This window comes from Schistocerca piceifrons, chromosome 2 (genome assembly GCF_021461385.2).
Source record: "Schistocerca piceifrons isolate TAMUIC-IGC-003096 chromosome 2, iqSchPice1.1, whole genome shotgun sequence".
Taxonomy (NCBI): domain Eukaryota; kingdom Metazoa; phylum Arthropoda; class Insecta; order Orthoptera; family Acrididae; genus Schistocerca; species Schistocerca piceifrons.
The window spans coordinates 941,354,864-941,367,955 of record NC_060139.1 but is presented as its reverse complement, the minus strand read 5'-3'; the positions used below and the strand labels follow the sequence as shown (position 1 = coordinate 941,367,955).

General features: G+C 36.7%; 1 protein-coding gene across 1 annotated transcript in view; it reads left to right on the top strand.

The window, feature by feature from the left end:
- Positions 1-6,047, top strand: part of LOC124777510 (flocculation protein FLO11-like) — a 503,784-nt gene extending 497,737 nt beyond the window's left edge. The window contains exon 3 of the mRNA XM_047252957.1: positions 1,719-6,047. Coding sequence (XP_047108913.1) covers positions 1,719-1,934 — 216 coding nt within the window. The 3' untranslated portion in view covers positions 1,935-6,047. The remainder of the gene's footprint in view (positions 1-1,718) is intronic.
- Positions 6,048-13,092: the final 7,045 nt, after the last annotated feature.

Sequence of the window (13,092 nt, the reverse complement as noted above, 5' to 3'; positions counted from 1 at the left end):
ATCAAAGGAATTGTGTGGGTAAGAAACATGCTTGCGAGCCACTAGCTTGGAAACTAATGTACATTAAACTATACCGACACCATTCAGAATGCAGCACACGTCTATATGAAGTTTTCTGTTCAAATATACGTTTCTGTCGTATCCCTGAGAATTGTCTTTTCCCCCAGGGGAACCCTGTATAAGCGCTGAAATCGGCGTATTTTGCTTTCTCTAGTTTAGTTTTTGTTTCAGCATACGTCGTATTCTATGCAGTTGATCTGACAAAAGTTGCATTATTCTCGATTGATGTTTCGTTTGATATTTTATTGTTGTATGTCTTATACTCTGTATTCAGTTGCTGTAATGCGCTATTGACCTTTATTTACAAAACTAATAATTTTAAAAAATCAGAAAATAGCATCCACTCTGATTGTGTTTAGTGCCGTGCGTTGGGCGGAGAAATGAAAATCAGAGAGACGTCTATGCGACCCATGATCGTTGCCTATCAAGGTAATAATTTCTTTGTGGTTAAGTGGCGAGCTGTCAGAAAACAGTGGCGCATGCAATTATAAAAGGATCCTCACTCGGTGTTTTCTCAAAGACGTCCTCTAATTCTCGAAAGTGAAACCGATTTTTCACAGTGTTCAGCTACCCTGAGATCCTGGAAGATTCATGAGAAAGATCGCAGGAAAGAGGCCCAAAATATCGAAGAAGTTATGAAAGGAATATGACACAACGTAATCAGCCAAGACATGATACTTCCAATGACAATAATTTCAAGGCACCAAAGGCTACATCAAATTGTGAGATGGTTAAGTGGGTCTGAATATGGAATATTGATAAGTCTACATGGCTTCAGGAGGCTTAGTGACTAAATCAGCCTCGTCTTTGGGATGATGTTCGTCTTTAAAGCGGAGTCTGTGCTGTATGGTGAGCTGTTGAGCGAATCTGGATGTGGAATGTTGGTAAGTCTGGATGGCTTGAAGACTTACTGATTCACACAGCCTCTTATTTGAAATTTTTGGCGTCCTTCAGGTAGTAAAGGCTACTCCAGATGGTTAAATTGTTGAAGTAGATCATAATGTGGAGTCTTATTAAGTGTGGATGGTTTGTTGGACTGATCCAGCCTTGTATTTGGGTCGTTTAGGGTGATGTAATGTACCAAAGGCTATACTAGCGGCTGAAGATGAACAAGTGGATCTGAATGTGGAGTCTTTCGAGAACAAGTGGATCTGAATGTGGAGTCTTTCGAAGTCTGGATGGCTTTGGGAGGCTCGCTGATTGACTAGCCTCGTATTTGGGATTTTTGTATGGCCTTATAGTACCGAAGGTTACACCAGATGGTGAATTTGCAGAGACAGATCTTCATATGAGTATTGGGAAGTATAGACGTCTTGAGGAGGTTTAATGATTGATCCAGCTACTTAACTGGGACATTTAGGTGGTCTCAAGGTACCAAAGACTACACCAGATGCTGAAATTGTTGAAGTGGACCTGGATGTGCAATATCTGGTAGCCTTGATGGCTTTGGTGGGGGGCAGGGGGAGAGCTTAATGATTGATTCTGCCTATTATTTGGGATGGTTTTGCTTTTTTAAGGTACCAAAGGCTACACCATATTGTGAAATCGCCGAAGTGTGTCTGGGTCTAGAATTTTAGACTGTCTGCATGGTTTCGGGGATTTACTCATTTACTCGGCTTCGTATTTGCGGACTTTACATAGAGGTGTTGGTGTTGCAGGTGGACAGCGCAGGCAACAAGGCCGGTTACGTGGTGGAGGGCCGCGGCTTCCGCAAGTACCGCGTCGAGGAACGAACCCCGGACGGCTTCATCGTCGGCGAGTACGGCGTCGTCAACAGCGAAGGCGACCCCCTGCGGGCGGTGCGCTACACGGCCGACGGCACCGCCCCCACCAAGCTCATCGACCAGGCGCTCAGCCACTTCCTCTCCCTCTGACGTCACTGCCCGCTGGACGCCACGCCCACCGCTACCTGCCGACTCTGCGGCTGCTCCGCGATGTGCAGGTGCCACCAGTCAGTTTCCCGGACCTGCTGGCTGTGATCTGTGTTTTTAGGTTCGATAAGAAAGCCACTGTAAAATTGTTGTCAATACACGTTGCTATTCTCAAATGGAGTTTCAATACAGAGATTAAAAGACCAGTAGTCCTATTTAAGACATATGCAAGCTAAAGCATTAAGGGCTGAAAATACATTCACAAGTGGAGAAAATGACATACACTAATACCTTTGTTACTACGCTTACGTCACAACAATATACTGTATGTAGCAGTCACAGTGTGCCACGCAACAGAAGCTCACCAATTCAGATCACGCCGCAAACAAGACGTCTCCTTTCCCCACTGCAGTTGATCTCTTCACAATAGATATAAAATCATCTTTAAGAAGCAACATAATTTAGCCTAAGAGGCTATGTCCTCACGTAACGAATTACCGTAACACAAGATTCCAAAATAATCATATATCCCTCCGTTTTGTATTCAAAACACGGACGCAGCAGTCGAAAGGAAAAGATAAGGCAATGTGTTGTGGGATGATCAGAATACGATATAACATCATGCATGTCGCTCAACGGTCAAGAAAAGCAAATGAAACAGCTGGGACGCTACGCTGCCGTTAACCTAGAAGGACTAACTGCCAGACTTGTAGAGATCACGCTGGATTTGCGTTTTGCATGTCGTATAGCCTTCGTGTCGTTTACGTACGAGACGAGATTCTAGTTCCCCCCCTCGGAGATGCCATGCCTCCTTTGCACCATCGCTGCGGTTTCGATGAAACGTGAACTACCCGGTTTAATGATTTGGTGCTTTCGTCACAAATCTGAAGAGCATATTTTATAAATATGCACTCAGTGTACTAAATAACGTTTCAGACATTTCCGATGTTGAATCTGTAGGTAGTGTCGCCTAAGATCTTAAGTGGCAACCGCTTGTATCCGCTGCTTGTATAAAATGTGCTTTGCATGTGCTACCTCTAGTAGAGTGACAGGAAACGCAGATCCAGTGGTCATCTCATTTACGAGTGAGGCTGACGCAGTTGGGTCTGGGTCTTCATAGAGCTTCCAGAGTTTGTCTAAGCTGGCTCTCTTTGTCCTAGTGGCTAAAGAGCGAGGTTTCAGCTGCAGTGCTGAGAATTTGTTCAAAGAGGTTACTTTTCACTAACGCAAGTATAAATTTAATTTATCTTTCTCCGCTTTGATACCGAAGATTCTTGCCACAGTTAAGCTTCCTATTGCTTCCATGTTACAGGACGGGCACATAAAACTGCCCTCAAAATGTGTTTCATGTACCTTAAGACAGCCAACCCACCTTACAATATCCATAACTGGGGCGGATGATGTAAGGTTAGTTGCCTAGCTTAAGGTGCTTGAAATATTTTCCAGGTCACTTTTATTTTGCCCACCCGTAGTTACATCTTAATGCAATATCTTTGCTGAGAATCGTCATTACAAGATTCAATGGTATATGTGTTTGTCTTGCTTGCTTCCTATGTTTTCTGTCTTGCAGTCTTGTGTCAATCTTTTCATCTCTCAGTGCTTCTTACCCAGCTCCCTCGAAAAGATTACCATTTCTACGATTTAGGTTCTAGTAGATAATGACAGATTGTGAGCCACTTCTTATTTCCGAGCCAAGAGAATGCTTGATGCAGTTCACACTCATTTATGACAAAAACTTCTTTGGTTTAAAAAAACGCTCACAGTATTCTAGTCACAACTTCTGAACACAACTTTTGGCAGCCGCTTAACAATAAGTACGTTCTTTCAAGTATCAAACTCGTTTACTCGTTTCCCAAGTACAGTCAACCCTAACTGTTCCTCCGATTATTTCATTTCAGCTAGGTTCCCTTTTTATAACAACGTCACTAAGTTAATATTAAAAATAGTCCACAATTTTTTTTAGTTCAGGGACAATTTTTTGCAAATAATTTCTAAAGAATATGCGCAGTGTACCACAGTCTTCCCCAACGTCAGTTTTTCTTAACTCTGTATCACTTTATCCCGTCGCTATTGACCTCAATCTCGATTATCATTATTACTACAAATCAGTTACAAGCCGTATGTTTTCTTTGCTGCTGATTTAACAACTTGTCTCATTTTGCAATAGCCACTCCAACTAGTAATTTTCAAAAATTTCACGTCTTTTCAACATTTTCTGAAATCTGATTCTCGGCTATTCTGGTAGCCTAATTCTTCTGCTACAATCTATGAATTTGTCTTCTTTCCAATCCAATTAACAATATTACCTTTTATTTTTGCTGCCATGGCAAGTCCTTCAAATGGCTAATACAACTGTAAGTTTTTCGAGATTCGCCCTCCTCTACGTTCACTGCTGCAAAACTATTGTATTTTCCTTTCAAGATCCCGAACATTTATTCGTTTTTTTTTTTTTTTTTTTTTTTTTTTGGTTAGAGTCAAGGTTTCAATTGCATAATTTAAAGTGGTAATTAAAAAGTAGTTGCAGATCAATATTTCGATTATTTCTAGAGATTTTTCTACTCTTTAGGAAATTTGTCAGGCTACAATAAGCATTATTTGTGCTTAGTAATCCAATTTCAATTTCATCTTTGATGTTACTTGTTGTATTGAAGATGGCTTCTAGATATTTAAATTCGTTAACTTCATCAATTATTTCAATTTCGACTTTGAAATTACTGTTATCTTTTGGAGTACTTGTGAGCACAATGCATTGTTTGTGCTTAGTAATCCAATTTCAATTTCATCTTTGATGTTACTTGTTGTATTGAAGAAGGCTTCTAGATATTTAAATTCGTTAACTTTTTCAATAATTTCAATTTCGACTTTGAAATTACTGTTATCTTTGGGAGTACTTGTGAGCACATTTTTTTTTTCTGCTGACATATCACGATGTTAATGATACACTACAAAATCAAAGTTCCTATTCTTCCTTCCAGTTAGAATTATTTTCTCGGCATCTCGTCTTTAACCTTGTACTTACGCAACAGGTTATCAATAAATTCTACTCGAAACATACAACAGTCGATATTGCGGAATCCTATATACCATTTACTTGTTCTTCAAAATAATTTATTGTGCTGTATCTGTACATTTTCCTACGCTTTTTCATCATTATATGATCTTAGACGGTAATACGTGTGGCGAGTTCGAGAGCCTGGCCGCGGATTCGATCCTAAGCAGCGTGGCGTCCCAGGTAGGTTAGCACAGCCTGCGCGATGACTGCCCGTCCAGAATTTGGGCACATCTGGACGGCTGGGCCGTATTTGGGCCCTGGCAGCACTTGTCGCGTCGGCAAGGTGTGCATCGGTTTAGCTTTCCCCTCTAACTCTGACATGGCACTAATCTATGGAACATGAAATACCGCCACACTCACCTCATAGGCAGATGTTATTCTTCCACCTAAGATACAGTTAACAGTTCTTGCATACCATTTGGCAGGTTGCACATATAAATAGTCAAACGCCTCAAGGTCGATCAATGTGTTTAACCATGTCGCTTTTCAATTCACAGTGATTCTATGGCTCTGTGGTGTAGATATCGTCAAATCTACATCAAAGGTGTTTGAAAGAGCGAACTAACGGTCGTATACAATAAAACCACATTTCAACAATATCGCAACAAGGTGCCTATAATATTAATGACAATACAAAAGCAAGAATGCTAACAAACATTGATGTCTGTGATATATAAACTCTGTAATATGAAATGGACTTTGAACTGTGCTCATAAGCTAGTCTGAGACCAGTGATAATACTTTTTCCTCTGTTTTTTGTTTCATCAGTCTTTTTTTGTAATTTAGTTATGAAAGTATCGTTATCCTTTATTTCAGTTCCAATACTAGTGCTTACAGATCTTCTGGACAGTTATCTCCGCTTTTATTCCATGGAAACTTGTTCCAAGTGACCAAAAACTGGATCGGTGAGAAAGTGGAGGTCTTAACAAACGATTTTCTATCATTGTTCGTCGACTAATGCATTGTGATCGCCGATGTCAGTACACCGTTCATAGCTTCTTGCCAATGTAATTAAAAATGTACCATTAAAACTTATACTGCAAATAAACGTCTCGCTGTTTTTTTATAATTATTCTCTGTGATTTCAGTTGTGTTCATTAATGTTCCTTTTAATCACCATGGAAATGTTACGATATATTTTCGAAACAAAAAGATTCACTCAATGTAAATTACTGATCGTACTTATAACCAAAACATAAATACTTACACAGCTTTTTGTTCTGTACAAAAAGGAATATGGATACAGAAAATTTGCTGTTCTCGACAGTGCAAGAAAAACCAACAAACTGTAGAGAGTAGGTGAATTAAGAAAGACTTCAGGATTTACCAAACGCCTATGCTAAAAGCGACATTATTCGGAATGCTGTGTCAACCAGCAGTGTAAGGCTAAGTGGTGTAACATCTTAAAATGAGCTAAGCCGTCTTCTTGAAGTTTTGGCTTTGCAATCGTTGACACTGTCGGTGCAATACTCTCTATTTCATACACAGTTGTATAAAAAAGAGTAGAATTGTAAGCGAATTTAATTAACACTGGACAAAGAACGTTGAAATTGAAAAACACAGAAGTCAAAGTAAATGTAGACATACTTTAAGGTAGCCATTACACACTTCTCAAAGTTGGGTGAAATTGTTGGTATAATATGCAGAGCAGTATAATAAAATCTAACGCTGATTCTTACTATGATGAAAGAATTAATGCAGTTTCTCTTTTGTTGTAATGTGTAATCTCTTCCCCATAACCGTTCACTTCCTCTGTGCAACAGTTTTCTCTAAATTTTTGGGGGTATTGTAATAAGAACGTTAAGTATAATTGTAGTACTAAATTCTGCTTTAGTCGCAATTCTGATACAAGGATGTTTGCCATCCTTAATTTGCGAAATGTAATGAAATGCGTAAATTACTGAATATTTCCAACTGGAATGTCGTAATACATAATTAGTGCATTTCACTGTAATATTACAAAATTCATTAAATGAAACTATAATTTTATGGGGCTAATTGTGTGTGTAAGAATTAGTTTACTTCATACTTAACTCATAGCAAGCAAATGCCAGTATTGTACTTCATATAAGGAATTATTTTACACATGGATACAAAGCACTATAGGCATGCCACTGGATTTGATACTGGATACATATTTTTCTTTTGATGTGTAAATGGTCCCAAATCGTCTGCTGATAAACGGAAAACAATAATTTTTGTTCACAATTAATTCTACCTTAGAGGAACTGAAAGGCATGTTCACTAAAATTATTCACTTCATCTCTGTAAACAGAATGTCACTTGATATTGACTCATCACAAATCTGCAAACAAGACAGTGTGCAACTGCAGAAATAGCAGGAAAGTTCTGAAAAAATAAACAGAATTAGAGAACGTCATTCTGAGTTGCTTTTGCGCTTGTATTGAGTGTAGTTTTTAGCAATTAATGTGTCTGGATGTTAACTTACTGTGTAAACTTTTATTCATTAATGTTGTGCTGAATATTAGCCAGTAGTCAACTCCATAGAGAGACATAAAGTATATACTACACAAGAAAATTTTCTTTAAACAATTGTTCGAAAAACACTGTCTCACAATAGATTTATTTCCTAAAGTAGTGTTACTTTAACAACAAGTCATAACATTAAAACATTAGCTTTCATAAATAGATCTCTAGAAAAAAATATGACCAGCTTTGTTAATGGTCTGTCTCTATAGTTAAGTGGTTATTGCATGCTGGTACTGACAGTAGTTCTTCCATGGTGGAAGAACTATAACTAGATTGATGGAGCCTTGGGAGGACGAGTGAGTAACTCCTTTAGCAAGAAGGAGATAATAGACAATAATGATAATGTTAAAAATAAAGCAAAATTACTTGACAAATACATTTACTTTGTAAACGAATTTTTAAACATAAAATGTTAATGAATGCTAGTGTTTGCATGTTTTAATGTATGAACTTACACTTCTGAACAGAGTAATGCAAATATCAGTACAAATCAAACACAGGTGCGTCATCAACTTCACTGCATGCTATTCAAAACATGATCGAAAAAAATTGTACACAGTTAAAAAATATGTAAGTCATAATCATAAACAACAAACCCCATTAATATTACCCAAAAGTCTGTTATCTAATAACACTTATTAGCAAATTATACAGGTCAATGGTAATAAACAGCCTAAAATAATATTCAGTCATCAGTGGGTAACTAATGAACAGAAGACGACAAAAGTAATACAGAAAATTTGAAGTAGTCATTATATTCAGCAAAAAAGGGTGTGAACAGAGAAAAAGTAAACCATTCATTTTTAAAATTCTTTGCCATATTGAGACAGATATGCTTTGTCTGGATTTTAGAAATGTGACTTTTAGTTTCATAGTGCAAAGAGTATTATGCCAACAATAATTAAAACATGCCAACAGAAACCATTAAATAGCAGCCACATATTAACAAGAACACAAACCGGAAACCATTACATCTTCAATTGTTAGCTTACCAACCTGTTTTGGGGCTTGTGAGTCTTTTAGATTTTCTTATTAGTGATACCACTGCTGTTGATATTACATGCCTTGAGCAATTTTTAAATGATTGTATTGGCACAATTGAGTTCAGTTTTCACTTCATTCATATTTATTGTTCATGAACAGTACCGATGGTCAGTTTAATTCAAATAAATAATGTATTTTTTATAATAAAGGTCAGTAACCTATAGGGGTTTTAAGGAGCATACCAACAGTTCACAAGTGCCCATTCATTTCTACACAGATGGCTAACTAACAAGAAGGGAACAAGGCCCTAACTCGATATAAGCTTCACTAAATTACTCTTATTGGCTGACATAGCGACTATACATCTTGGTGACAACAGTAGTAGCTTTGTTCTTTGAGTACTAGCTGCTGACTGACTGTAGTTTTGTGGCTCTGCCTATTTAACCATGTGATTAGGATAGATTGTACAGAATGTTTATATATATATATATATATATATATATATATATATATATATATATATAGAAAGCTATTATATATTAGAAAATAACATATAGACAAAATATTTAGTTCAACTGTTGTATACATGTCCTTAAATTGGTTCAATTAATTGCTCTCTCATGGGGCAAAAGTTTTAGTGACCACTGGGAACTATGAAAGTCCACCAAGAATTTCTGAAAACTTTAATTTTCTAGGTGAATTATTTTACAAACTAATGCATTATTCTATGAAAGCTATGTATGGAATCAGAAAATTAATGGTTGCGAGACAACAATACTGAAATTTTGAAAGGATTACATTCTATAATTCTGACATTCTATTGTAGGTACTGACAATTTTGAATTAAGATAACTTATGAATTATACAGCCTTCATAAAAGACAAGACATTTCTTAGAAAGACTTCAGCTAAAGATTTCAAATAAGATATATCAATCCTATCACAAAACGTCATCATCTGTACTGAAATTTGAAATAAAGACAGTTTTAGTGAACCATAAATTTAGAATACCTCTACCTCAACTACCTACATTGTTGGTAGCAGCAGATACAAATCATATACTAAATGATAAAGGTTTAAAAAATAAATGTTTTGTAACAATATTGAGACTTCATATTTTCAAACTTTATATTTAATGGAGGGAATACAAAATAAGAAAAAAAAAAATATTGGGTAGTGAGATTACAACAGGTGAAACTATTCCACCTTGCTGAAATTTCAACCTCAACTCAGGCTCTAGTTGTAGTGAAATGGAAGATATGAATGAATGTTAAAACAATTTACAAACATGTGGAATACATGAAAAATCTCTGAAAAGAATCGACACTAAAACTTATAGTATAGTAATGAAGTTGATGTAAAAGTAAAAACTCTCATCTTAGATAAAGGCAAGGTAGCTCCTGAAAGTGATTTCAAATCCTTAAGAGTACATTAAAGACTATCAGGCACTGAAATGTCCTTTAGAGATGTAATTGTTTGATACAAGTGCCTAGGAACAGTCAAATACTTCAGTCAGCTTCTAAACTGCCAACAAACAAACAATGTTTTGGAATGTTCAGCATGAATGAAAGGTTTTGGAGATAGTGAAAGAAGTAGCGTCTTTTTTAAAACAGTTATGTGTCGTTTTGATTAAACTTTGTATGGGAACTACTCTTGGATTACACACTGGGGGTACAAAGATGAAAACAATCTACTTCAAGATAAGCATGTGAGGGACTGGAAGGCTGATGTACAAACAGCATGTGATTAAGAAATGTACTACATTTCTCCATAGTCATTTACTCTCTCTCTGTCTTTCGCTCTCTTGCTCTCTCAGTTTCAGTATGCTTCCAGTTTGAGGTATTCTTAAATAAATTCTGACAGCTAAAAATAAATCCAACATACATGTTGGTATTCAGTCAACTCATCACTTTCTAAGCAAAATGTCTGCCTTTAATGGCAGAAAGGGAGTCACAAATTTCTGTCTCCAAGAAATTTCAGAAATGGAAAACTAACAAGAATTTCTACCATGAATGGATATTTATTTTATTTTGCACATTATAACTATCCATGTGAAAAATGCAGAGTTACTCTGGCAATCAATGTAGGAACACATGTTGAAGTTAACAGTCAAATGATAGTATGCTGTGCTCAAAGAAAAGCTCGCCAAGATATCTGAAAATTACAGTTCACAAATTTACATACATACATTCTATAGCAAAACAAATGTACTGGCAGAGGTAGTATCAAGAAAAGGACATTATCCTGAGTTCACACAACCATCCAAAATTAAATTAAGATGTCAGTATTTCTTTACACATGTGTATATTTCTTTCTAAAGGGGTTGGGACCTAGCTCCTCATAAACCATATACTGTAGCAACAGATATACAAACAGATCGTAGAACTCTCGAAAGAAAACAGCAGAAATATGGAAAAATGGATTCCTATGACTAATTGAAAGTATGAAAGGCATTTTACATTTACATGAAACCAAGAAAATGAAAGACAACAACATGTGGCAGTGAATCTGGTTGAAATCCGTATGCCATCATATTACAAACACAAGTAGTAAAATTTAAATTGTGTTCCTGCAGAAAATGTATGTCAAAATGCCACTGTTCATATTCACTTGACGAAGTTTGTTTGTCATCAGATCAATACGAAAAGGAGAAGGAATAAACTCCACATTTAATCATTTAAGAACTATGATAGCATAATATTGATGCCACAAACACTTTTATAGTTTCCTGTTAAGATCCCAAATTTGCAACACACACTTCAACTCATGAGATATGGAGAAAAATCACAATTAGCATAAGAATACTTGCATCAACAAAAAGTCCAGTAATTCCTATCGCTGATTACGTCCAGCTGGAAACCTTGCCGATCTGACACTAAGTAAATAGGTACAGGAATCATATTACATTTAAATGAAATCAGACACACAGAAATAAAAGTAATTACGGTGGAATGTAAAAATGAATATCAGTACATAGTCATAAATTAACAAGCAACGGTGTAAGATGCATCTTGAAGGCCAGAGGTTGAATATGCACATCTCATGGGAATGACTCGATGAATATAGGTTTGTGTTTCACACAGAAAGACTTGGTACATAATAATAAGATATAGCATTCGTTCAGTTACAGAAGAAAATAGGATGATGTTAGGTTTTATGTGCACCCTCAAGTCTTGATAATACACTTCACTAAAGACAAAGCAAAAAGACATCTGGATAAATGAAAGAAAGAAAAATCATTCACATGTTTCACCACTAATCACATAACATTGGTGGCATTCTTATATTGGACGTCTTTACCTATGCTGAAGTGAGCCGTCCTGAGAATATATAACAACACACACACACAATCGTGATATCACACCAGTTGGAGTGGTTGCTCATCTGGATAACATTAAGCACAGCAAGCCTGACAATCAGCATATTTTCAGCACACTCACTTCAGAACACAGTGGTGCAGCATTCACTGCACTCTATCTGTAGTGGCGCTCGACTCTACACGTAAAGGAGAACAGTTCAGGCTGCAAAGACTGTATTCTCTATTCCTATCTGTTATCTCCTCATCGCCAGGACTGAGGGAGGCTTGCTCATTGCCTCATTCCAAACGGGGTTTCCTTTTCCCATCATGTATGAACAAATATCTCCAGCTGATGCGTACAAACATATATTTCAAACAGAGAATTCACATAACATTAACAATTTACAAATAACTGAACACCTACTCATCTATTTCACTAGATTGTAAAACGTTACAATGCCGAAATGCCTGTAACCCCATAAGGTTGGAAAATGTGCAATACTTACAGTATTTTACGCCCAGGTGCATCATACATTTCCACATTAGTACTGACTAAAGAGAAAAATTTTAAAATGCTTAAACCATCATACAAATGTATTTTTACTCATTAACAATAGGTATAATAACTATCTGACATTTAATGCTTTTCCATGTGGTACATTGTGGTGCTGATAAATGATAACACAAAGAGATTTCAATGATTACTTTGCTATATGACACTGATGAAATGTGCTGGGGCACATATGGGGAAATGGAACAGGTACTGTTTTCCTTTCATCAGCTTTTCCCCCCTAACTACTTAATTACTCCAAGTCTGCTTTTCGATATACATCTCCAGCTACATTTTGTTGAAACACTGTCACATAGAAGGACTATCAAGACACATTATATCATTAAATGGTTAGTTTCTACGCTACACTACTCCTTACAACTTGAATAATTAGTCAGTTTCTGCATTTCCACTTATCTGTAACTATAGTAACTTTCTCCTCAGGATCGATGGGAATCATTTTCATCGAGTATCTCATCATAAATGGACCTATGACATGGAGAAGAGACATTGGCATGTGGGAACACTACATAATTTTTCACATTGATATGGAAAATCTCGCACAAAGTGGTTACATTACTTTGAATAATCGCTTGCCTCTTATCAGCCACATGAGTTACACATTATTGAACTCACTTCCTGCACGCCATCTTCTCACCTTTTGTTACCCTTCACCATTTACCAATGTAAGACGTTCACCTTGCTCCACACTCATCTGGAGCACACTGTGTCCACAGTGAGATTTGTCATTGCCATCAACACACAAACTCTCTTTGTCATCATAAGTC